Source organism: Hemiscyllium ocellatum, chromosome 44, assembly GCF_020745735.1.
Source record: "Hemiscyllium ocellatum isolate sHemOce1 chromosome 44, sHemOce1.pat.X.cur, whole genome shotgun sequence".
In the NCBI taxonomy this organism is placed as follows: Eukaryota; Metazoa; Chordata; class Chondrichthyes; order Orectolobiformes; family Hemiscylliidae; genus Hemiscyllium; species Hemiscyllium ocellatum.
The window spans coordinates 4,108,398-4,133,479 of record NC_083444.1 but is presented as its reverse complement, the minus strand read 5'-3'; the positions used below and the strand labels follow the sequence as shown (position 1 = coordinate 4,133,479).

At 44.5% G+C, this 25,082-nt stretch overlaps 1 protein-coding gene across 2 annotated transcripts in view; it reads left to right on the top strand.

Annotated features, from left to right (window-relative positions):
- The window catches only part of ache (acetylcholinesterase), a 49,205-nt gene that overhangs the window by 4,436 nt on the left and 19,687 nt on the right, over nucleotides 1-25,082 (top strand). For both annotated transcript variants that reach the window (XM_060854693.1, XM_060854694.1), the window contains exons 2-3: nucleotides 13,217-13,298; nucleotides 21,352-22,872. In XM_060854693.1, the coding sequence (XP_060710676.1) occupies nucleotides 21,371-22,872 (1,502 nt within the window). In that variant the 5' untranslated portion in view covers nucleotides 13,217-13,298; nucleotides 21,352-21,370. The remainder of the gene's footprint in view (nucleotides 1-13,216; nucleotides 13,299-21,351; nucleotides 22,873-25,082) is intronic.

Below are 25,082 nucleotides of genomic sequence, written 5' to 3'. Positions count from 1 at the left end.
CTCGGGACCGATCCTCCGTCAGTGAGGGCACCCTCGGGACCGATCCTCCGTCAGTGAGGGCACCCTCGGGACCGATCCTCCGTCAGTGAGGGCAGCCTCGGGACCGATCCTCCACCAGTGAGGGCACCCTCGGGACTGATCCTCCGTCAGTGAGGGCACCCTCGGGACTGATCCTCCGTCAGTGAGGACACCCTCGGGACTGATCCTCCGTCAGTGAGGGCACCCTCGGGACTGATCCTCCGTCAGTGAGGGCACCCTCGGGACTGATCCTCCGACAATGAGGATGCTGTCAGTCTGTCACAGCAGCACTAATGCAATCATAGCCCTGAAATGGCTACAATTCGTGACAATCCTCTGCTTTAAAGGCAAGAACCTTGAGACACTGACATTGAACAGTCTCTTGGAGGAGAATGAACATTTACGGATCTTTGTGGTTGTGAAATTGCATGCATACTCATTATTACAGGATCAGGACGTTGGTAATGGATTGTGGCAGTCAGCTGGACTCCTGGTACTACATCATCACAGCCTCTCCCTTTGTATTTAAACAGCCAGTGAGCTATAGGAGCCAATGTGACCGACCGTTCAGGTGGACTGAATGACAGAATTAGAAATCAAGGGCTGACTTGCAGATGGGAGAGGTCAGTATTCACGATAAATGCTTTGTTTGTGTTTTTGTATGTGGAATGTAGGAGTTGAATTATCTTTTCCTGAGCAGGTTGAATTATGTTGAGAACTGCAGTAGGTCATACATTGGCAGACTGACAGCTGGTTAGAAATCAAGGCAATGAAATTAGCCAATAGGCAAGAGACAACAACAAAGTAGAGAGGGGAAAAAATAGAAAGAATGAAACACATGTAACTCTTTGTGGACAGAAGTAGACAGATTGATGTAGAGGCATCAGATAGAAGAACAATAGGATGGGCAGGAGTTGGTGTAATAGTAAGGTCAGTCACCGAGTAATGTAGAGACCCCAGCAAGGCCTCTGAGAACATGAGTTCCTGTGGTGGAATTGTAGCAGCTTTTTTTATTGCTATGTACATGTGGAATGTGGGTATCACTGGCTGAGCCCAGTCCCTAGAAGGTGGGGGTGAGCTGCCATCTTGAATCGCTGCAGTCCACTTGTTGTGGGTTGACTCAGCATGCCCTTAGGGGTAGGAATTCCAGGATTTTTACCCAGTGACAGTGAAGGAACAGGAGTATATTTCCAAGTCAGGATGGGGAGTGACCTGGAGGGGAACTTGCCGAAGGTGGGGTTCCCATGTATCTGCTGCCCTTGTCCTTCTAGATGGAAGTGGTTGTGGGTTGGAAGGTGCTGTCTGAGGATCTTTGATTTGCTGCAGTACATCTTGTAGATGGTACACACTGCTACTGCTGAGTATCGGTGGTGGAGGGAGTGGATACCTCTGGATGTAATACAAATCAAACAGGTAGGATGATGTCAAGCCTCTTGAGTGTTGTTGGGACTGCACTCATCCAGGCAAAGGGGGGAGTATTGCATCACACTCCTGACTTGTGCCTTGTTGATAGTGGACAGGATTTGGGAGTCAGGAAGTGAGTTACATGCTGAGGTATTCCTGGCCTCTGACCTGTTCTAGTCACCACTATATTTATATGGTGAGTCCAGTTGAGCTTCTGGTCAAAACTGGTGGAATTTAAACTGAATTAACAAGAAAATCCAGAATGAACAGCTAGTTTCATTAACAGTGAACACAAAAGTACCGTTGGTTATTGTGAAAACCTCCCTGGCCCACCAGTCCCCTTCAGGGAAGGAAATCTGCTATCCTTACCCAGTTTGGCCTAGCATTTCCCATGGCTAATCCATGTAGCCAACACATCCCTGGCCACAATGGGCAATTTAGCATGGCCAATCCACCTAATCTCTGGAACAAGCCCACGCAGATATGGGAAAAACACGCAAACTGTATGCAAATAGTCACCTGAGGTTGGAATCAAACCCTGTTCCCCTGGCGCTTTGAGGCAGCAGTGCTAACCACTGAGCCACCCAGTCTCAATCCTCTGTATTTAGCCTTACCAGCTCTGAGGCGGAAGGTGTATAATCCAGGCTGACCTTCCCAGTGTAGGATTGAGATGGAACTGCGCTGATGTGCTGTCTCTCAGTAACTTCAAACGAAGGCTCCATCTGCTTTTGCAGTACAAAAGATTCCACAGTACTATTTCAGAGAAGAGCCTGGAAGGCCTACCTGATGTCCAGGCCAAGATTTATCTTTCACCAAAAATAACTGATGGTGCTGTTTCTGGAACCTAGAAACTTCAAAAGGCTCTGCTTTGGGACATCCTGAAGGCACGTACAGTGCTATATAAATGCAAGTCATTGTTCAACTTTTAAAAAGTCATATTACAAGTGGTAGATTGTCCAATAGTATCCAGCTGTATTTTAATATTTTAATACATTCAGTAGATACCTAATTAACACGATACAGTGAAATGTCAGTGACAAGCTGATGTCAGGAGGTCAGCCGAGACATTGGGAAGTTACATTTTTCTTGACGGCTTTTTGAAAGCTGGCCTGTCCATTTGAACAACAGAGGCCCTGTCACTTTAAAACAGTGCAGCCTCTCACTGGCCAAAGGACCCTCAGACCCCTTTATTATCAGACACTAAATCTCCCCTTCAATTTGCATTCATGCTTCAACCTCAATGTGTTCCTGTGGGACAGCTGCAGCCTTTAAATAGCTTCAGCTGGTCAAGGGAGCTTGAAACGTTTCAGACTGTTGGGATCAAGTGCTTGGTAGGTGCCCTCTTCTTATTCATTTCTGTTCTGTCTCTAGGTATTGATCATCAGGCCATGTCAGGAACAGTGAAGCATTTTGATAGGAAGAGAAAAAGGGAAGTCTGGAACTGTTCTCCTTAGGATGGAGAAGGTTGGAGGAGATAAAATCGAGTTCACAGGAAGCAAAAAGTTTCTTAAGACCGGGTAGGCTGAAACTGTTTCCACTGGCAAGTAACTACCGGGTGTGGTGCTGGAAAAGCACAGCAGGCCAGGTAGCATCCGAGGAGCGGGAGAATTGACGTTTTGAGCAAAAGCCCTTCATCAGGACATACATCCTGACCGATGTATGTCCGAAACGTCAATTCTCCTGCTCCTCGGATGCTGCCAGATCTGCTGTGCTTTTCCAGAACCACACACTTTACTCTAATCTCCAGCATCTCCAGTCCTCACTTTTGCCCAATAACTACAGGGACCCATTGAAGATTACTGAGGAGAGAAACAGAGGCGCAAAGAAACTTTCTTTCAGGCAGGGCGTAGTTGTGATCTGAAAGGGCAGTGGAAGCAAATTTAAAAGGCACTTTCAAAAGAGAATTGAGTGAATAAGGGACAGGTCTATGGGGTGTGGTGAAACTAATTGGACAGCTCATTCCAAGGGGGTAGATACATATCCGATGGACTGAATATCTTGCTCCATGCTGTATGTTTCTAAGAAAGTGAGTGAATGAGGAGGGGGAGGGGGCTGCTGGCAGCTGTTGAAGATTTTCTTTATCTTGTCCCACAGTCAGTCTTATTCCCAGAACCAGTTGCTGCTAATTATGGTGAAGGAGTGTGTAGACCATTAGTTTGCCGTCCTGCAGTGATGAATTGCAACTTAAGATTGAGCCCTTTATTAATGATTCTTTCATGGGATGTGAACATTTCTGGCAAGGCCAGTGTTTATTTTGAAAGGGTGAATGCCTCTGACGAAATGCAGAAGAATGAGGAAAAAAGGGATTAACCCTCGCGGGCAACACTGATTTCAAGCTCTTCTTCGTAACTTTAGATAAATTTACCAACGGTAAGTGAGGTAGGAATGATGCACCAATGCCCTGTCTTTTAAGAATTATCAGGTAAACCATGATCTCATTGACTGGCTGAGCCAGCTTGATGGGCTGAATGGCCCTTGTCTGTCCTACATCTTACAGGTCTTATTCAGTGGCATTTTTAATGAAAGTTCAGGGGCAAAATAAGAGTAACTTCCATAACACCTTAAAGTTGTTTCTGAAGTGCAGTGCAGAAAATACAGCAGCTAATGTCTGTATAGCAAGTTCTCACAAAAGAAATAACAACAAGCAGCTAATCTGTTTCTTATTACTATTGGATAACTGTCAGCAGTGACATCAGGGATTTCACCCTTGTTCTTCCTCAGCTTATTGCTGTGTGATCCTGCGTATATACCTGTTTTTATCTGCTCACAAATGCCCCCTACTGGCAGCCAGCCAATTTCCGACCTTCAGCTTTGAGACAAAGATGGAGGCCATTCAGTCCCAAGAGCCTGTACTGCCATTCAATTAGATGGGGAGTGGTCTGTGTCTCAACTTCACTCTCCTACCTTTTGATTATAATTACCAACAGGCTTGACTCCAGACACTTGTAGATTTTGTAGGGAAATTCCAAAGTTCTGAAACTTTCTGAGAGTCTGACATGAGGTGCAAAGGTGGGTCGACGTAAGTAGATTAGATTCCCCACAGTGTGGAAACAGGCCCTTCAGCCCAACAAGTCCACACCGACCCTCTGAAGAGTAACCCACCCAAACCCATTTCCCTCCGAGTAAGGTACCTAACACTATGGGCAATTTAGCATGGCCGATTAACCTGACCTGCACATGTTTGGATTGTGGAAGGAAACCCACCCAGACACGGGGAGAATGTGCAAACGCCACTGGACAGTCTTCTGATTGAACCTGGGTCCCTGGTGCTGTGAGGCAGCTGTGCTAACCACTGAGCCACCGTGCCATCCAAAGTTCAATCCGCCAAGGCAAAATAACTCACTAGCTGGACAGTTATAAAACCTTTTTTTAAAAAAAAACTTGCATCTACTCCAATGTCCTTTCACTTAAATGGTAAAGAAAGAATATTGAGAATGCAACATAAAGAAGAAAGAGTCAACAGAGGCAAACTGAGTAAAGTAGCAGGGCATTCTATCGTAGTAATGAACGACCGTGTTACCAATCAGTCTGCCACCTCTGATGAATTATGTTTGGGGTGTAATTGTGCAAGTGTTGTTTCGGTTGGGTCCCAATGTTGTCTCCATTCCCCTTTCACAAGTTCTTGTGTGTTTGCCTGCGAACACAATAATCACTTTCACATCCCTCCTTCCTTGTGAGTTTCTGAGATGGGGTGGGAGCTGTCCTTTTCTGTCTGTAAGTTTGACTTGGACAGTAGTTGCACAAGCTGAGAAACAGGAAACCAAACTGCATGTGAAAGGCAATTTCACCTGTTCGGTTTTCATACAGAAAACCTCCCCGTTTCAATAACGATGACACCCCTCACATGGGATTCTGCTGTGTCCCCAAACCTCATCCCTCTGGGCAGATCATCTGACTAAAAGGAAGATTTAGTACTTGTATGGTTTATTTATAAACAGTATGTTCGTGTGTGTGGACCCAGAGTACCTAATCAATCACTTCAGTCAAGGTACCAAACAATAGTATGTTCTGAGAAGTACATTTAATGCAGCTGCAGCATTTTGAATTTAAAAGTTATTTTGAACTTGTCAGAACCACAAGGCACTATGCCTTCCACGCCTAAGGGACATTCCAGAATGTTTCAGATCTAACAATAACAATTGTAGACAAACATGGCAATTATTTAGCACACAGCAAGGTCACCCGTACAGCGGATGAGAGAAATGGCTTGCAGCCACCTATATTTTTTGTGTTGTAATACTAGTCGAGTGATAAAATTGGTCCAGGGCATTGGAGGAATTCCCCCTGCAACTGGCTGGAGAAAGCAGTCTTTATAGAATGCCTTGATTTAATGTCTCAACTGAAAGTCGCCTATCAGCACATTTGAAAACTGATGGATATGGTCAGACATTGACCTTCATTATTGATGATAGTTACATGTGACTATGTGGCACAGATGTAGGAAGTTCCCCTTTTTGATCAGTGGCCTGCATTTATTTAGATAATCTCAGATAATATATTAATCCCATTAACCTAAATCCCTGGTGAAGGATGATCCCTTTGCATTTCTTCTTAAGAGCATTAATCAGTGACCATCACCAGAAACAGACCCTGTGCAGATTTCAAATGAAAACAGTCATCCTCAGCTGCTTCAGTCCAAGAGCCCAGGATCCGTTTACAAATGGACACTGCACAGTTCTGACAGTTTTCTTCCCAAAGCTCTCTTGGAAGAATGAATTGGGCTGGGTGTCTGTCAGCAGGCTATCATACTGTGGATGGAATCACAGCCATGCCTCATCCATTCCACACAGGCACAAAGTGTGTGCATTTTTGCTCAGTGTGTTGCACTCCCATGCTCTGAGTCAGTGGTTTGTGTATTCAAACTTCACTCCAGAAACTTATAGAATCATAGAGTCATAAAGCATGGACACAGGCCCTTCGGTCCAACCAGTCCACACTGACCATGTTCCCAAACTAAACTAGTCCCACCTTCCTGCACTTGGCCCATATTCCTGATGAAGGGCTTTTGCCCAAAATGTCAATTTTCCTGCTCCTCGGATGCTGCCTGACCTGCTGTGCTTTTCCAGCACCACTCTGATCTAAACTCTGTCCTCACTTTTGCCCATATCCCTCCAAACCTTTCCCCTTCACATACTTACCCACATCAAAAGAAATGCCGCACAGTCAGAGGTGTTACCTTAAAAATTAGCTGTAAAACTAATCTGCCATCTCAGAGGGACACAAAATGGCATTACTCAAAAGGAATAGAGGTTTACTCCCCTTTGTCCCGATTACTACTTACTCCTTAATAAACATCTCTAAATGTTTTAATTGTGATTTGTCTTGATGGGGTGTGATATGTGGAAGTGCACTGTCCCATTGCAACAGCAACTTTGAAAGTACTAAGTTTGCTCTAAATTGGTTTGTATTCAGCACTTAAGTGTCAGGTTTCTGGGAAAGCGAGAGACATTGTCCCAAACACTAACTTGGTTATTTTTCTCTTCACAGGACAGACCACCTGCTGAGTGTGTACAGATCTTTCTGTTTCGGGTTTCATTTTCCAAGTCTCCCTTTATTTAAAACAAATTTTGTCCACTGTTGAGTCCATTCATAAACTTGTGGAAGCTTACACAGACAAAGTAGCTGTGTGGATTAGTGGTGCTGGAAGAGCACAGCAGTTCAGGCAGCATCCAGAATGCAGCAGAATCGACGTTTCGGGCAAAAACCCTTCATCAGGAATGAAGGCAGTGAAGGGCTTTTGCCTGAAATGTCAATTTCGCTGCTCCATGGATGCTGCCTGAACTGCTGTGCTCTTCCAGCACCACTGATCCAGAATCTGGTTTCCAGCATCTGCAGTCATTGTTTTTACCAAAGTAGCTGTGTGGTCTATCATACCCCAACCCTGTACTGGAGACTTCTCCTCCAATTCTGAACTTTAATCCAATCCCCCTCCTTCACTACTGGCAGCTATCCCTTCAACTAGACTCTAAAATTTACTCCTTAAACTTCTCTACCCTTTCTCTATTTCACTTTGCAACTCCCTTCAAACTGACCTGTTCAATGTTTAGCTGTTTGCCTAACCTGTCTGTTGTTGCTGCTTTGAAGAGGCTGTAGAACTGAAGGCCATTGTCATCACATTCAATTCTGAAAAATTTATTGTGAGAATGAACAATTTAGATGTGCTGATAATCCCAGTTAATGATCTACAATGTACAGATGAAATGGGGTGGCTTTGTCAGATTCATTATTTATTGTCCCACAGAATGCATGTCTCCTGTAAAGGTGCTGACTCATGTTTGCTGGTACAACTGGCTTTTAACGAGCCAGTACAGGCGCAGTGGATCGAATGGCCTCCTCCTGTACTGTAAGATCCTAAGTAGGAGTAGGACAACCATCACGTGTCCATCACAGAAGGAGCTGTGAGCCTGACCTAGGAAGGGAAAATACCATTCAGATTGTACAAATGTGTTGATTTCTCTTCTTTGAAGGCTTTTCATTACCAGTTGCATAATGACAATTAGAGGAGAGGAGAGGGAGCTATAAACATCCAATTGGTAACAAGGTTCACTTAGTGCAGGAGGGATGTGAGGCCTCCTCAGCTGGGTAGGCCAGCTAGCCAATTGCAAGAATGGGAGCAGTGGGTGGCAGGTCAGGTGATGTGGTCAACAGAGTTGCTGACCCTAACCAAACTGCTGTTCTTGTGTGAGTTTAAGGTGAACGTTGACAGCTTTCAAACATGATACTTGTCAGCAAATGTAAATGAATAAATTATAGGGAGCCAAGAGTCATTAAGGGCCCTGCTGCAAGAGTAAACTCCCAAGCATTTTTTTCAGTATTACAGGGATCTTAGCTCAGTGCTTGATCCTCTTCAGGATTAGTTGCCCCCCCCTCTCTTAGTTATCAATCACCTCAGATCCACCTTGCTCAACAATCAGATTTACCCTTTGACCAATGCACATGACAACTTTTTACCGATCGGGCGGTTTTGTCACTTGGACCCCATTCTTCACAGACATCTAAACAGCATTCCCACCCAAGTAAGACTATTCATGATCACTGGGAAAAGATGCCAAAATACAAGCATAATTTTGACCCTCAGCCAATATTCTGACCCACACAAGCTCCTTGTTCAGGGACCTGGTCTCTGCCTTACTTACTTCCATTCCATACCCTGGGGTTCTCGAACATGCCTTGTAGCATGTGCAAATCCAACAGCCAACCAGCCTAAATTCTCTGTAGCTCAGGAGAGTATGACACCAACCATGACCAACTAAACCAATCTCCAAAACGGCAACTCTGCAACACTTCAATAAAAAGAAAATCTCGTCAAGCGTCTACCTCCACGACAAACAAGTCTAAATGTAAGAAAACTCCCTCTATCAACTATGATTTAGCAGGTAGCAGTCTCTCTTACCCAATTCAGACACGTGGGTTCAAGTCTTACTCCAGAGACTTCGCCACACACTCCAGGTTGACTAACCCAGTGCAATAGTGGAGTGTTGCAGTGTTGTATTTTTAAAATGAGATATTAATCCATGGATCTACCAGCCCTTTTACATGACTCTCATGTCAACATCACCAAAGAAAACAAGATAACCTGATCATTATCTCATTGCTGTATGTGGGAGCTATTATGCACAAACTAGCTGCTAAATTTCTTGTTTCAACAATAAGAAGTATTTCATTGACTGTAAAGTGTTTGGGGGCATCCTGAAATTGAGATTGGCACCTTACAGATGCAAGTCTTTTCCTTTCCCTCCCTACATTCCAGCACCCTCTTCTGCTGATGCTTTTCAAAGGTAAATTTGAGCTGTGATATGTCCTTCAACAGCATTGCTGATGTGTTTAGGGACAATGACTAGCCCCTTCAGAACACAGAGATTGGGTGGAGAGGTTCTGAAATCTCTAGAAGTAGGAAGGTGGGCTGGAGGAATAAGGAAATTTGAAAATAAAAATGATAACTCTTAAAGAAAGGCAGATACTAAAAGTCTGAAACAAATACAAAGAACATTGCATGAAGTCAGCAGATCTGGCTGCATCTGTGGAGAGAAAAACATTAATTACTCTGAAGGAGAGTCATTGCAGACTCGAAACATTAACTCTGGTTCTGTCTCTGTTTCTGGTGCCTGACCTGCTGACTTCCTGCAGTGTTGTCTGTAGTTTTTTTCAAAACCATTTAAATTGAATCCATACTTAATATATAACCAGCCAGAAAGATCTCACGTGGGATTTTCTGCGGGGTTATCTTATTCATTCAGTTGTTAAAAAAAAATCAATCAGCACTGACATTTTAAGCTGACTGGAGCGGGTTGGTATGTCCTTGCCCGGGTCTTTCCCCATATTTGACCTGGTTCAGCCATTTCTGTCGGGTGAAGGCAGCAAGAAAATCCCGAATGAAAGAAAGATGACAAACCTGGAAGACGTCTGAAGGGGCCATATGACAATCTGCTCAGAAAGCTATTGGCAGCTTGAAATCATGCCTCTGCTCTGTGCTGGTGTTTCTGCTCCTTCCATCCCACCCCCCCCCCCCTTTAACCTCACCCCATCAGCATGTCCTTCTCATCCTTTTGCCCTCATGTGCTTATCCATCTTCCCCATTAAATACGTCGACATGAGTCACCTCAGTGACTCCCTGTGGGAGCAAGTTCCACATTCTGAGTAAATATGTTTCTCCCGAATCCCCCAAGGGATTTATTAGTGCTTGATATTTGTAGTGTCATAGCTGCTGTATTCACACAAATGGAAACAACGTCTCTACACCAACCCTGTGAGAACCCCTTCTGAATATTAAAGTCTTCTATCCTTTAGCCCTCAGCCTTCATTTTATTGCAGAAAAGAATGTCAGCCTTTCCGGATATTTCGAACTGCAAACCAGACGGAGCTTGTTTGATTTAATCTCACATTGTGCAATCCGCTAGGTTCGCACTTCACTCAGGAGTTGGGTTGTGTTTGGACTGAGTTTGAGGAGTCTCAACATACATCACAGAACTGAAAGCTCGTGTGGTGGGAGGGTTGCTCTATGATGACTAGTTCTGAGTGCCCTCTCCACTTGCGGGACGTGACATTGGCTGGCAATGAGAACCTGCAGGAAGCCTCTGCGCATGCGTATACTGGTGTCAACCAGCTCAGGGTAAGGAGGCTGGTGAAAAAGAGTGGTGAGTTGGAGCACCTGGCCCACTGTAGCCACTGCACTACCTGTGAGCCATGGAACATGTGCCAAGGGGAACTTGGTAACTGCACCTGATATCCCAGACCTCCAGCTGCCAAAGAAGCCATTAAACTAGCTTCCAGTACGTGGTAGTATCATTGTCTGGCCGTGACATCATTTTTCTTCGTTCCATCTTTTGGTGGCATTCACTATATAAATTGTGTGGAGTATCTCTCTCTCTCTCTCTCTCTCCAATGAGTTGCAGACAGAGGTAATACTGTGGGACAACAGCACCACCGCTATTAGCAGAATGGTAATTACAGATTAATTTATTTGGTAAACTCTGGTAGAAATGTCAATGTAGAATTCAAAGAAGAATTAACACAAAGTATGGTTTAAAAAAAAGTAGTTCTTCAGAGAAGAACATAAATGAGAAATAATTCTGATAGTGGTTTTACAGCCTTCAAGATATGCCAAGTAATGAAGTGAATTTGAAGAGTTATCACTCTCCTGTTGTAAGAAATGTCACAGCCAGTATCTCTGTAGCAAACTCCCATGGACAATCAATTAATCAGATACTATCTGAGGGATAAATATTGTACCAGGGTATCTGTTTGAGAGTGATTGGGAGGAGGTTTGATCCATTGGGATTCTATACAGTGGGAAAAGGTTTGATCCTTTGGGTGAATAATTCAGCTCCGTAGCCTCGAATTGGAGGGACCAGATGGTAAACTACTGGCATGTTACAGAAGTCCTATTGACATTGTTATCAACGTACATTATTTTGTTCACATTGTTGCACATATACAGATTCCCTCACTTTTTTTTATTCATTTGTGGGATTTGGGTGTTGCTGGCTGACCAGCATTGATAGACCATCCCTGTTTGCCTCTTGAGAAGGTGGTGGTTAGCTGCCATCTTGAATCGCTGCAGTGCATGTGCTGTGGGCTGACTTATTACAGTTAAATATACTAACCTCCCACCACCCTTTTTTTAAAAGTTGACATTGAATCTTTATATATCTTTATATATATTTAATTACACCTTCCTAAGATGTCACATGCACTTCGATTCCATTCCGAGCTGAACAACTGGCTCTCCATTTCTGGTGTCACATAGTATTCATGCATGCCAACTTAACAAGTCCTGGGAATGATTCACGTCAGCTTTTCCGAAGATACATTTATCCAGAGCTATTTCCATTAGCCGTGCTGCGGATGCTGTTGGAAACTGGCATTTTAAACTGAGGGATGGTTACTGACAGGTCAGTTATTTCACCATAATGTTACAGAACAATGCTTTACATTACTCACTACCATACAGCCATTCATCTCTTTCCTTGGATTTATCGCTCATCCTTAATTACTGAGAAAGTGGTTTCGAACTTTCTCCCTCATGGTTTCAGACAACTGAGTAGATCACTCTTCAAACAAAGCGCTGGAGAAATTCAGTGGGTCTGGCAGTTCCGTGGAGACAGAAAGAGTTAACTGCCTAATTATCCACTTTCTCAACCTAAGCTGTCTGCTTCAATGGTTTATGCTTAAGTCTATCTGCGCAACCTTTACAATTGTATTCTTTATTTTAAAATGCCCTTCTTCGTACTTGTTATCAAAATGCATCACTTTACACTTCTTAGAATTAAACTTAATCTGCCACCTGTCTGCCAAACCCATCACCCTGTGCCTTCCTGAAATCTATCACTTCTCTTCAGAGTTCGCAATGTTTTGTGTCATAGGCAAATGTTGAAAGTCCACCCTCTGTGCAAGTCTGGAGCATTAATCAAGGAAGGCAGTGGTCCTAATGACAATGCCTGGGAAATTGCTGTATGTACAATCCTGCAGTGTGACAAATAGCCAGTCCCCGCTACTGTACCTCCTGGTGCTCAGTCATGCTGCCATTGTCCCTTTCATTCCAACGAGCTGCTAATTTGCGAACGTGTCTGTGATCTGGCACTTTATCAAACATCCTTTCTGAATCCGTGCAGATCACGTGCAGATGAGGCAGTACCCTCATCAACTCTCTTTGTTGCTCATCTAAACACTCAATCAAAAACAGAAATTGCCGGTGAAACTCAGCAGGTCTGGCAGTATCTGTGGGAAGAAAGCAGAGATAACATTTCAAGCTACCGAACCAAAACATTTCACAAGCAACTTCTGTTTTTATTTCAGATCTCCCGCATCTGCACTTATTTGTTTTAAAAACTCAATTAAATCAATTAAGCATAATTGTCAAAGATAAATTACTTCTAGTTTAATATTTGAACCTACAAATAGTATGTTATATATGTAAAAATAGGGTAATATCAACATACAGTTAACTCAGAGAGTAGTGGGAAGTGAATCACATTGCCTGCAACAGTAGTAGACTTGCCAAGTTTTAAGGGCATTTAAATGGTCATTGGATAAATATATGGGTGGGAATGGAATAGTTTAGGATAGATGAACTTCAGATTGGTTCCACAGGTCGGCACAACATGGAGGGCCGAAGGGCCTGTCCTGCGCTGTCATGTTCTATGTTCTATATGCATGAAATAGATATGTGTATTGGATAAAAAATACATGTCTGTGTGAATTTATATGAAATCTTATTGCCCACTGTTTGATCCTTCCTGTTCATGCCAGTTGAATGACCTATCCAATAAATCTAACTTCACTGTTCTTTCCACAGCTCTCCAAATTCTTCCTTTCCAAGTATATGTTCGAAACCCTATTGGAAGTTGTCATCAAATCTACTTCCAACACACTTTCAGGTAACTTCGCTGACTGTTTCAGGGTGTGGACGTTCTGTAGAATGCCAAGTGCACAACTCTAATCAATGATAACTAGTGAGGCTGATCAGCAATGAAGCTGCCAATGCTGTTGGAAACCTGTCGGTTTTCATTATTCAGCGATTCGGAACACCACCAGTGACAAGTTCAGCTCTTGCAGAACTTAAAAACGGAACTATCCTGCAACCTTGCAACTCTCTAGGCTGCTAACTTACTTTAAAAATAAAATTATTGGTCCCCAAGCAGATATAAAGTGAAACAAAAAAAATGAGAATGAAACCAAGAGATTCCTCTTTCCCCTTTGTCAACGGTATTTTAAAAAAACGCAGTTCTGAAGAAGAGTTGGACTCAAAACAAATTCTGTCACAGATGTGACCTGATCTGCTGAGTTTCTCCAGCGTTCTGTGTTTTTGATATCACTTAAATTGAATTCATACTTAACATATAACCAGCTAGAAAAAAAGCTGAGTTTTGCAAACTTTTCTGTCAGTCAACTGAATGTTATCTTAAAATAAAACGAAGAACTGCTGGAGATGTTAAAGAACAGAAACAGAAAATGCTGGAGGCACACAGCAAGTCTGACTGTGTCTATGGAGAGAAGGTTGTGTTAACCTTTCAGGTAGTCAGGGTCTATGCCCCAGACGTGCTGAATTTCTCCAGTAATTTCAGTTTCTGTTTCTGCGTCTTACCTTGTCTCATGAATTCAGGTGTGGGGACAAAAGAAACACAATAAGCACCAACGTTTTCAGTTGAGTGGAGCAGTCAGGCGTACCCTTGACTAGATCTTTGATCAGATTGGAATCACCACATGCAGTGCAGCAGGTTTACTGGGCGTGTCACGGAGGTCCTTGTGCAAGGTTCAGTAAACAGCAATCAACACTTGTCACGTTGCTGCACTTCAGACTTAGTTCGCCCCCTCCACCCTGCCCCGCCCCACTGTTGCTATGTGTCTGTTGATGGTAGCCTAGTGGGACTTGTCACCATTTTGTCAGGTGGAATGGAATGACAGACAGGTGAGTGGAGTTTCCTGTGATCTGGAAGAGGTTTGAGAGGCCTACCCCTGACTGCCTGCTCAGAAAGTCATTTGCATCTCGGAATGAGGCCATGTTGCCCACTTGCTCTGTGCTGGTGTTTCTGCACCACACCTTCGCCTTCCATCCCCCTGTTCATTTCACCTGATCAGCAGATCTTTCTCATTCTTTTACCCTCGCATGCATGTCCAACTTCACCTTTAAATGCATCAATATTCGTCACTCCCTGTGAGAGCAAGTTCTACATTCTCATAATTGTCTGAGTAAAGACATTTCTCCTGAATTCTCTAAGGGATATATTACTCATTGAGTTATAAGTTAAAAATCACACAACATCAGGTTATACTCCAACAGGTTTAATTGGAAGCACTAGTTTTCAGAGTGCCACTCCTCTCCACTCTGCAGCGCTCCGAAAGCTAGTGCTTCCAATTAAACTTGTTGGACTATAACCTGGTATTGTGTGATTTTTAACTTTGTCCACCCCAGTCCAACAAAGGCATCTCCAAATCATTGAGTCATAGAATCATACAGCACAGAAACAGGCCCTTTGGTTCAACTTGTCCATACCAACCAAGTTTCCCAAGCTAAACTAGTCCATTTGCTTGCATTTGGCCCTATCCTTCCAAACCTTTCCTATTCATGTACCCGTCCAAATGTCTTTTAAATGTTTTAACTGCATCTGCGTCCACGACTTCCTCTAACAGTTTACTCCACATATGAACCACCCTCTGTGTAAAAATGCTGCCCCTCAGATTCCCTTTAAATCATTCTCCTCTCACCATATAATTATACCAGCTAGGTTTAAACTCCCCAACCCTGAGGCTTCATCTATGCCCCTCATGATTTTATAAACTTCCATAAGGTTACCCCATAGCCTCCTTTTCTCCAGTGATAAAAGGTATACTGAAGACAGTTCTGGTCGCCACATTACCAAAAGGGTAGAGAGGGTGCCGAGGAGGTTCACCAGGATGTTGCCTGGTATGGAGGGTGCCAGCTATAGGAGAGGTTGAGTAGATTAGGATTATTTTCATTGGAATCAAGGAAGCCGAGGGGGCCTACAAAATCATGAGAGGTTGGATAGCTAGAAACTTTTTCCCAGAGTGGAGGAGTCAATTACTAGGGGTCACAAGTTCAAAGTGAGAGGGGGAAGGTTTAGGGGGAAAGTTCTTCATGCAGAGGGTGGTGGGGGCCTGGAACGCGTTGCCAGTGGAGGTGGTAGGGGCGGGAACGATAGCGTCATTTAAGATGTATCTAGACAGATACATGAATGGGCAGGGAGTAAAGGGATACAGATCCTTAGAAAACAGGCGACAAGTTTAGATAGAGGATCTGGATCGGTATGGGCTTGGAGGGCCAAAGGGCCTCTTCCAGTGCTGGAATGTTCTTTGTAAGTCATGGTTTATCCAGCCTCTCCTTATATCTCAAACCCTGATATTTATAGTGCCTTAGTTGTTGTATTCACACAAATGGAAACAACTTCTTAATGCCAACCCTTAAGAAATTCCTTCTGAATATTCAAATCTTCTATCAAAAGGCCGTCAGATCATTAAAATAGCAACAGAGTACTTGGTGTGGCCCATCGAGTCTGCTCTGCCTTTCAATAGGATTATGGCTGATCTGACATGCCTCACACCCGCTTTCCTGCATTTTCCTAGTAACCCTGATTTCCTCCATTGATCAAGAATCGCTCTATCTCAGCCTTAAATATACACAAAGACTCTGCCACCACAGCTCTCTCTGGCAAGGAGTTCCAACTCTTTCAGAGAAGAAATTCCTCCTCATCTCAGTCTGAAATTGATGCCCATTTATACAGAGATAGTGCCCTCTGGTCCGAGACTCTCCCATGAGGGGAAACATCCTGTCGGCATTGACCCTGTCAAGCTGCTTATGAATCCGATATATTTCAATGAGATCACCTCTCATTCTTGGAAACTCCAGTAAATTGAGTCCCAACCTGTTTAGCCTTTGTTCATAAGACTCTACCCCATGCAAATGATCACCCTTGTGAGCCTTCTATGAATTGCCTCCAATGAAATGATAATTTTCCTTAAATAAGGGGAGCAAAACTGTTCGCGGTGCTCCAGATGTAGTTTCATCAGCACCTTGTACAGTTGCAGTAAGACTCCCCTACTCTTATTCTCCAATGCCAACACTATTAGCCTTCCTGACTAGGAATATAGGAGCAGGAGGAAGCCATGCAGCCCCTTGTGCCAACTCTGCCATTCCGTTAGATCAAGGCTGATCTGGGGCCTAACACCATGTGCCTGCCTTGGGCCGTAATCCTTGCTTAATAAAAAAAATTGTCTAGGTCGGAATTTAACAACTGAGTGAGCATTGACAACCATTTGAGGAAGAGGGTTCCAAATCCCCTGTGTGCTCCTTGTGTGTAGAAGTACTTTCTAACATCTCTCCTGAATGGCCTGGCTTTAATTCTTAGACTATGCCCTCATTTCTAGAATCTTCAACCAGTGGCAATAGTTTATCTTTATCCACCCTGTCTTTCCCTGCTAATATCCTGAACACCTCAATTAGATCACCAATTAACCTTCTTAATTCTAGAGAATAAAGGCCTAATTTGCCTAATCCCTCCTCATAATGTAACCACTGAAGTCCAGGTAACGTCCTTACAAACCTGCGTTGAACTCCCTCTGCACCAAGATATCCTTCCTACGGTGTTGTGCCAAGATCTGCTCATTGTACTTTAAGTGGGGTCTAACTAGTGTGTTGTATAACTGCAGCATAATATCCGCATTCATAAATCCAGCCCGTTAGATATGGAGGTAAAAACAAGGACTGCAGATGCTGGAAACCAGATTCGAGATTAGAGTGGTGCTGGAAGAGCACAGCAGGTCAGGCAGCATCCGAGGAGCAGGGAAATCGACTTTTCGGGCAAAAGCCCTTCATCAGGAATACAGGCAGAGTGCCTGCAGAGTGGAGAGATAAATGAGAGGGGGATGGGGATGGGGAGAAAGTAGCATAGAGTACAATAGGTGAGTGGGGGTGGGCATGGAGGTGATAGGTCAGAGAGGAGGGTGGCATGGATAGGTAGAAAGGAAGATAGGCAGGTAGGACAAGTCATGGGGACAGTGCTGAGCTGGAAGTTTGGAACTAGGGTGAGGTGGGGGAAGGGGAAATGAGGAAACTATTGAAGTCCACATTGATGCCCTGGGGTTGAAGTGTTCCGAGGCAGAAGATGAGGCGTTCTTCCTCCAGGTGCCTGGTGGTGAGGGAGTGGCGGTGAAGGAGGCCCAGGACCTCCATGTCCTCGGCTGAGTGGAGGGGGAGTTGAAATGTTGGGCCACAGGGCGGTGTGGTTGATTGGTGTGGATGTCCCGGAGATGTTCCCTAAAGTGCTCTGCTAGGAGGCGCCCAGTCTCCCCAATGTAGAGGAGACCGCATCGGGAGCAACGGATACAATAAATGATATTAGTGGATGTGCAGGTAAAACTTTGATGGATGTGGAAGGCTCCTTTAGGGCCTTGGATAGAGGTGAGGGAAGAGGTGTGGGCGCAGGTTTTGCAATTCCTGCGGTGGCAGGGGAAGGTGCCAGGACGGGAGGGTGGGTTGTTGGTGGCATGGACCTGACCAGGTAGTCACAGAGGGAATGGTCTTTGCGGAAGGCGGAAAGGGGTGGGAGGGAAACATATCCCTGGTGATGGGGTCCATTTGGAGATGGCTGAAATGTCTTTGGATGATTTGGTTTATGCGAAGGTTGGTAGGGTGGAAGGTAAGCACCAGGGCGGTCCTGTCCTTGTTATAGTTGGAGGGATGAGGTCTGAGGGCAGAGGTGTGGGATGTGGACGAGATGCGTTGGAGGGCATCTTTAACCACGTGGGAAGGGAAATCGTGGTCTGTAAAGAAGGAGGCCATCTGGTGTGTTCTGTGGTGGAACTGGTCCTCCTGGGAGCAGATACGGTGGAGGCGGAGGAATCGGGAATACGAGATGGCATTTTTGCAGGAGGTAGGGTGGGAAGAGGTGTAATCCAGGTAGCTGTGGGAGTCGGTGGGTTTGTAAAAAATGTCGGTGTCAAGTCGGTCGTCATTAATGGAGGTGGAGAGGTCCAGGAAGGGGAGGGAGGTGTCAGAGATGGTCCAGGTAAATTTAAGGTCAGGGTGGAATGTGTTAGTGAAGTTGATGAATTGCTCTACCTCCTCATGGGAGCATGAGGTGGTGCCAATGCAGTCATCAATGTAGCGGAGGAAGAGGTGGGGAGTGGTGCCGGTATAACTATGGAAGATGGACTGTTCCACGTAGCCGACAAAGCGACAGGCATAGCTGGGGCCCATATGCGTATCCATGGCTACCCCTTTGGTCTGGAGGAAGTGGGAGGATTCAAAGGAGAAATTGTTAAGGGTGAGGACCCGTTCAGCCAAATGAATGAGAGTGTCAGTGGAAGGGGACTGTGGGGACGTCGGGAGAGGAAGAAACGGAGGGTTTGGAGGCCCTGGTCATGGTGGATGGAGATATAGAGGGATTAGGTTAAAAACAATGACTGCAGATGCTGGAAATCAGATTCTGGATTAGTGGTGCTGGAAGAGCACAGCAGTTCAGGCAGCATCCGAGGATCAGTAACGTCGACGTTTCGGGCAAAAGCCCTTCATCAGGAATAAAGGCAGAGAGCCTGAAACATGGAGAGATAAGCATCTGCAGACCCTCACTTTCTCCTGTTGGACCATAACCTGGTGTTGTGTGATTTTTAACTTTGGACATTTTCCTAGTTTCCATCAGCTCTGAGGAAGGGTCACCGGACCCGAAACGTTAACTTTGAGTTCTCTTCACAAATAGTGCTAGACCTGCTGAGCTTTTCTAGCAACTTCTGTTTTAGTTCTTTATCTCATTTGTTGTCCAGGCGAGATCACATCTGAATGAGTATTGGGGTGGGGATGGGGGTGTGGGAGGGTGGGGTCAGTTTGTACCAATGGTAGGGTTCTTACTATGATCTGGAATTTGTCCTCCATGGTTAATTTGATCGGATTCTTGAATCTCAGAGAAGTTTCCCATTTTCTAACTTTCACAAACCCAAGCTTGTCTAAAACTCTTCTGCCTGGAACTGGCCTCGTACAGCTCCTGGTCCTGCAACTGCTCAGTTTTTAAATTCTTGTTCTTGTTTTTCAAATCCTGCCTGAATCACACTCTTTTCTATCTCTACAATTCCCTCCAGGCTTATAACATATTGAGATCTCTGCTTACCTCTAGTTTTGGTGTTGATGGAATCCACAATAACTTTAAATAAGGCCATAAGACATAAGAGCAGAAATGGGACGTTCAGCCCATCAAATAAGCTCCACCCTTCAATAAGATCATGCCTGAACTAATAATCCTCAACTCTACTTTGCCCCACTATTCGAAACTGTGCTTTCATCTGCCTCCATCCCAGGACTGCCTGCCTCACCTCCTATGGGTCAGTGCTGGAAAGCTATCTCTCTGACCATACTTTTGATCAGCTGGCCTAAGATTTTTGATCGGAACTAGGATTGCCAAGTGTGGTTGGGCATGTATTTGATGATGGCATTGTACTCCAACTTCCGTGTTCAACTGCATCCCCTCCTCACCCCCCCAGGGGAAAAAAGAAGCGCTGTTCCTTCAATATTCTGCTAATTAGTAAAGGAAAAATTAGTTTTAAAGAAGATAAAAGGAACCCCCCTTGTTTTTACTGCCCAGATTTTCAGCATTCCTATGCTTTCCCTTTATGGTACAACATGTAACAGTAAATATATTCTTCAATGCATAAATAATGAATTTCTATCAGCCAGAATAAATGTGTGGCAAACGTGGGCGACCCACAGTGATGAAACGATCCACAGTGCACATCAAACAGCATGTGTAATTGAGACAAATATCATAGACACCCCCCATTCCATAACATGAATTTCACAGAGTCTTCAAAGTCTTACTTTCCTGTCCTGGCTGTGAGATTCCCTTGCTGGAGCCGTTCTGATATGGAGTACCTCGATATCTGTCCCGTCCTGGGTCCGCACTCCCTTTAGATTACAAACACTACAGTTTGAAACACTATATAAATACTACATATTCACAAGCATAATTCCAGTCCTTCCCAGTGACAGCTAATTTCACCAAGTTCCAGCCTGTCCCTGTGTTTTCTGTGAAATCTAATCTTGCATGAAACAAATACAGTTTTTCAAGGTCCACTCTTACAGCTGCCCTGACATATAAATTCCCATAAGCTTCTTCTGACCTGCTCACCCAAATAATGACTGACCTTCTAACGTCTTCCATGTTTGTCTAACAGAGTTGAAAATCACACAACACCGGGTTATAGTCCAACAGGTTTATTTGAAAATACAAGCTTATGATTTCAAATAAACCAGTTGGACTATAACCTGGTGTCATGTTATTTTTGACTTTGCCCATCCCGGTCCAACACCGCCCACCTCCACAATTTGTCTAATCGCACAGAGTCATCCAACTGTATGGCTCCTTTCTTGCATGACAGCTAAAAGTCAACACTTAACAGGGTATCCACCGTCTCTCTCCAACTGTCATCCCAGTGACCCCTGATCTGTCCTGATTGACCTATCGAAAACCTTGCAGCAAGCTTTGCCCCCAGTGCAGGAAATCTCGGTATCCCTGAGTATCCCAATGTTGCCTTTCTTACAGAATGGTGGCTTTCCGTTCAAATAAGGCTTACAAGAAGAAGGATTTATCACTCAAAAAATCTGCACTATTTCAATTCTGGACTCTTGCATGTACCATTGCTGACTGCCACGCCTTCAAAATTCAATTCCTGCCTTTGCTCCCTCAGTGTCTTCTCTTTCCTTTAAGATGTTCTTTTAAAACCTAACTCGTTAACCAAACCTTTAGCCTCCTATCCCAATATCAGATTGTGTCTTATAATTATTCCTCTGAAATACTTAAAGACATTTACTGCATTAAAGCTTCCCTGTATAAATATATGTTGTTGTAGTATGAGAATCAAACAGTTAGGAAATAATGTTATTTATCTCTCTTTCTCTTTCTCTCTCTCTCCTTATTTTCCTTTTAGTTCTATTGAACAAGAAAAAATGAAGTTGCTTGTTGTCTGTCCACTGGGCGTGCTTCAGCTTTTGATAGCCCTTTGCCTATCACAGCATCACTCAGAGCTCCTGGTCAGCACCAAGCTGGGGAAGGTGATGGGAACAAGAATGCCAGTTCTGTCCAGCTACCTCAGCGCTTTCCTCGGGATACCATTTGCCGAACCTCCAGTTGGGAACTTACGGTTCAAAAAGCCCGAGGCCAAGAGACCGTGGTCAGGGATCTGGAACGCTTCCTCCTATCCCAAGATCTGTCAGCAATATGTTGACACTCAGTTTCCCGGATTTCCTGGCTCAGAGATGTGGAACCCTAATAAAGAGATGAGTGAAGACTGCTTGTACCTCAATGTGTGGGTCCCCTCCCCTCGGCCAAGAAATGCTACTGTCATGGTGTGGGTCTACGGAGGTGGTTTCTACAGTGGAGCTTCAACATTGGATGTCTACAATGGGAAGTATCTTGCTCACACTGAACAGATGATAGTGGTCTCCATGAACTATAGGGTTGGCGCTTTTGGTTTTCTTGCTCTCCATGGATACCAAGAGGCACCAGGAAATGTTGGGCTTCTGGACCAGAGGCTGGCATTGCAATGGGTACAGGAGAACATCCAATTCTTTGGTGGAAATCCAAAGATGGTGACTATTTTCGGAGAGAGTGCTGGCGGGGCTTCTGTTGGCATGCATCTCCTTTCCCCAGGGAGCAGAGACCTTTTCACTCGGGCCATCCTACAAAGTGGCTCACCAAATTGTCCGTGGGCAACTGTTTCTGTAGCAGAGGGTCGCAGGAGGGCAGTCGAATTAGGAAGACTCCTGAACTGCAACATCAACAGTGATGAAGAGTTGGTTGATTGTCTTCGGGCAAAAGAGCCTCAAGAACTCATTGACAAGGAATGGTCTGTCCTTCCCTACAATAGCGTCTTCAGGTTTTCATTTGTTCCAATCATTGATGGGGACTTCTTCCCAGATTCCCTGGACTCCATGCTGAACTCGGGTAACTTCAAGAAAACTCAGGTCTTGTTAGGGGTCAACAAGGATGAAGGTTCCTTCTTCCTTCTGTACGGAGCCCCAGGGTTCAGCAAAGACTCCGAAAGCATTATTACTCGTGAAGACTTCATGGCAGGAGTTAAGTTAAGTGTCCCTCACGCAAGCGAGTTGGGGCTGGAAGCTGTTGCCCTTCAGTATACTGACTGGATGGATGAGCACAATGGCATAAAGAACAGAGATGCAATGGATGACATTGTAGGAGACCATAATGTCATCTGCCCTTTAATGCACTTTGCCTCCAAGTACTCTGAATTTGGTAATAGCATCTACGTGTACTTCTTCAATCATCGAGCGTCAAACTTGGTCTGGCCAGAGTGGATGGGAGTCATCCACGGGTATGAGATTGAATTTGTCTTTGGGCTACCTCTGGAGCAGCATCTAAACTACACAGAGGAGGAGGGGATGTTGAGTAGAAAGATAATGCACTACTGGTCGACGTTTGCAAGAACTGGGTAAGAATAAAATTGGATGAATCCACAAAAGGAACTTTTTTTTTCCCTTTCCTGCACTTTGTGGGCAGCACGGTGGTTAGCACTGCTGCCTCACAGCGCCAGAGACCCGGGTTCAATTCCCGACTCAGGCGACTGACTGTGTGGAGTTTGCACATTCTCCCTGTGTCTGCGTGGGTTTCCTCCGGGTGCTCCGGTTTCCTCCCACAGTCCAAAGATGTGCAGGTCAGGTGAATTGGCCACGCTAAATTGCCCGTAGTGTTAGGTTAAAGGGGTAAATGTAGGGGAATGGGTGGGTTGCACTTCAGCAGGTCGGTATGGACTTGTTGGGCCGAAGGGCCTGTTTTCACACCGTAAGTAATCTAATCTAATCTATCGTCTCTTCTGTTTTCATGACTTTGGGACACCTCAAATACTTTGCAGCCATTGAAGGACTTTGGGAAGTCAGATGTTGTACAGTAGAAAATACAGTGGTTCTATTTTCTGCATAGCAAGCTGCTGCAAAACAGGAGTTCAAGAAATGACCAGAGAATTTGATCGATCAATATTAGTTGAAGGATGAATATTAAGCCAGGCTTAATTCAAACAGTGCTGAGAGAGCTTTTGCAATTGTCTGAGCGAACAGACATATCGGTTTAACATCTTGTCCTAAAGACAGTGCAGTGTCACTGATAGCACTGCAAACTGTACTGTTACTTCAGGCTGGGTGTTGTACAGTGAAATCTGAGCCAGTAGCCTTCTGATGTGGAGGCAGGACAGCTGTCCACTAAGCTTCAGCCATAAAAGAACTCAAATAGGGTGCTCTCCTGTCCTCCGGACCTTGAGATTACTAGCCCTGTAATATAATCAGCAACTCCAGCAGAAATAAGCTCAGGTCAACACAAACAAATCTCCATTTTACCAAGTATAAGGGTGAAATGATTTTCACACAGACTCAGCTTAGTTTGTTACGAACAACTGGAGAAAGTGCACTGATTCTCCAGTCCCACGACTCCCAGGGTCACCACAAACCTGAATGATTTAATCAAAGTAGGCAAAGTTTAGCAGTCTGTTGGATTCCAGTTTATAGAAAACACTGGTGCTACTATTTAAGAAAGGTGGTAAGGACAAACCAGGGAGCTATAGACAAATGAGCTTGACATGGGTGGTGGGCAAGTTGTTGGAGGGAATCCTGAGGGACAGGATGTACATGTGTTTGGAAAGACAAGGATTCGTTAGGGATAGTTAACATGGCTTTGTGCATAGAAAATCATGTCTCACAAACTTGACTGAGTTTTTTGAAGTAACAAAGAGGATTGATGAGGGCAGAGCAGTAGATGTGATCTATATGGACTTCAGTAAGACATTCAACAAGGATCCCCATGGGATACTGGTTAGCAAGATTAGATCTCATGGAATACAGGGAGAATGAGCCATTTGGATACAGAACTGGCTCAAAGGTAGAAGACAAGGGTAGTGGTGGAGGGTTGTTTTTCAGACTGGAGGATTTTGACCGGTGGAGTGCCATAAGGATCGATGTTGGGTCCACTACTTTTCATCATTTATATAAATGATTTGGATGTGAGCATAAGAGGTATGGTTAGTAAGTTTGCAGATGATCCCAAAGTTGGAGGTGCAGTGGACAGCAAACAAGATTACCTCAGATTACAACGGTATCTTGATCAGATGGGCCAATGGGCTGAGAAGTGGTAGATGAAGTTTAATTTAGATAGATGTGAGGTGCGGCATTATGGGAAAGCAAATCTTAGCAGGACTTATACACTTAATGGTAAGGTCCTCGGGAATGTTGCTGAACAAAGAGACCTTGGAGTGCAGGTTCATAGCTCTTTGATAGTGGTGTCACAGGTAGATAGGATAGTGAAGAAGGCGTTTGGTATGCTTTCCTTTATTGGTCAGAGTATTGAGTACAGGAGTTGGGAGGTCATGTTGCGGCTGTACAGGACATTGGTTAGGCCACTGTTGGAATATTGCATGCAATTCTGGTCTCCTTTCTATTGGAAAGATGTTGTGAAACTTGAAAGGGTTCAGAAAAGATTTACAAGGATGTTGCCAGGGTTGGAGGGTTTGAGCTATAGGGAGAGGCTGAACAGGCTGGGGCTGTTTTCCCTGGAGCGTCGAAGGCTGAGGGGTGACCTTATCGAGGTTTACAAAATTATGAGGGACATAGATAGGGTAAACAAACAAAGTATTTTCCCTGGAGTGAGGGAGTCTAG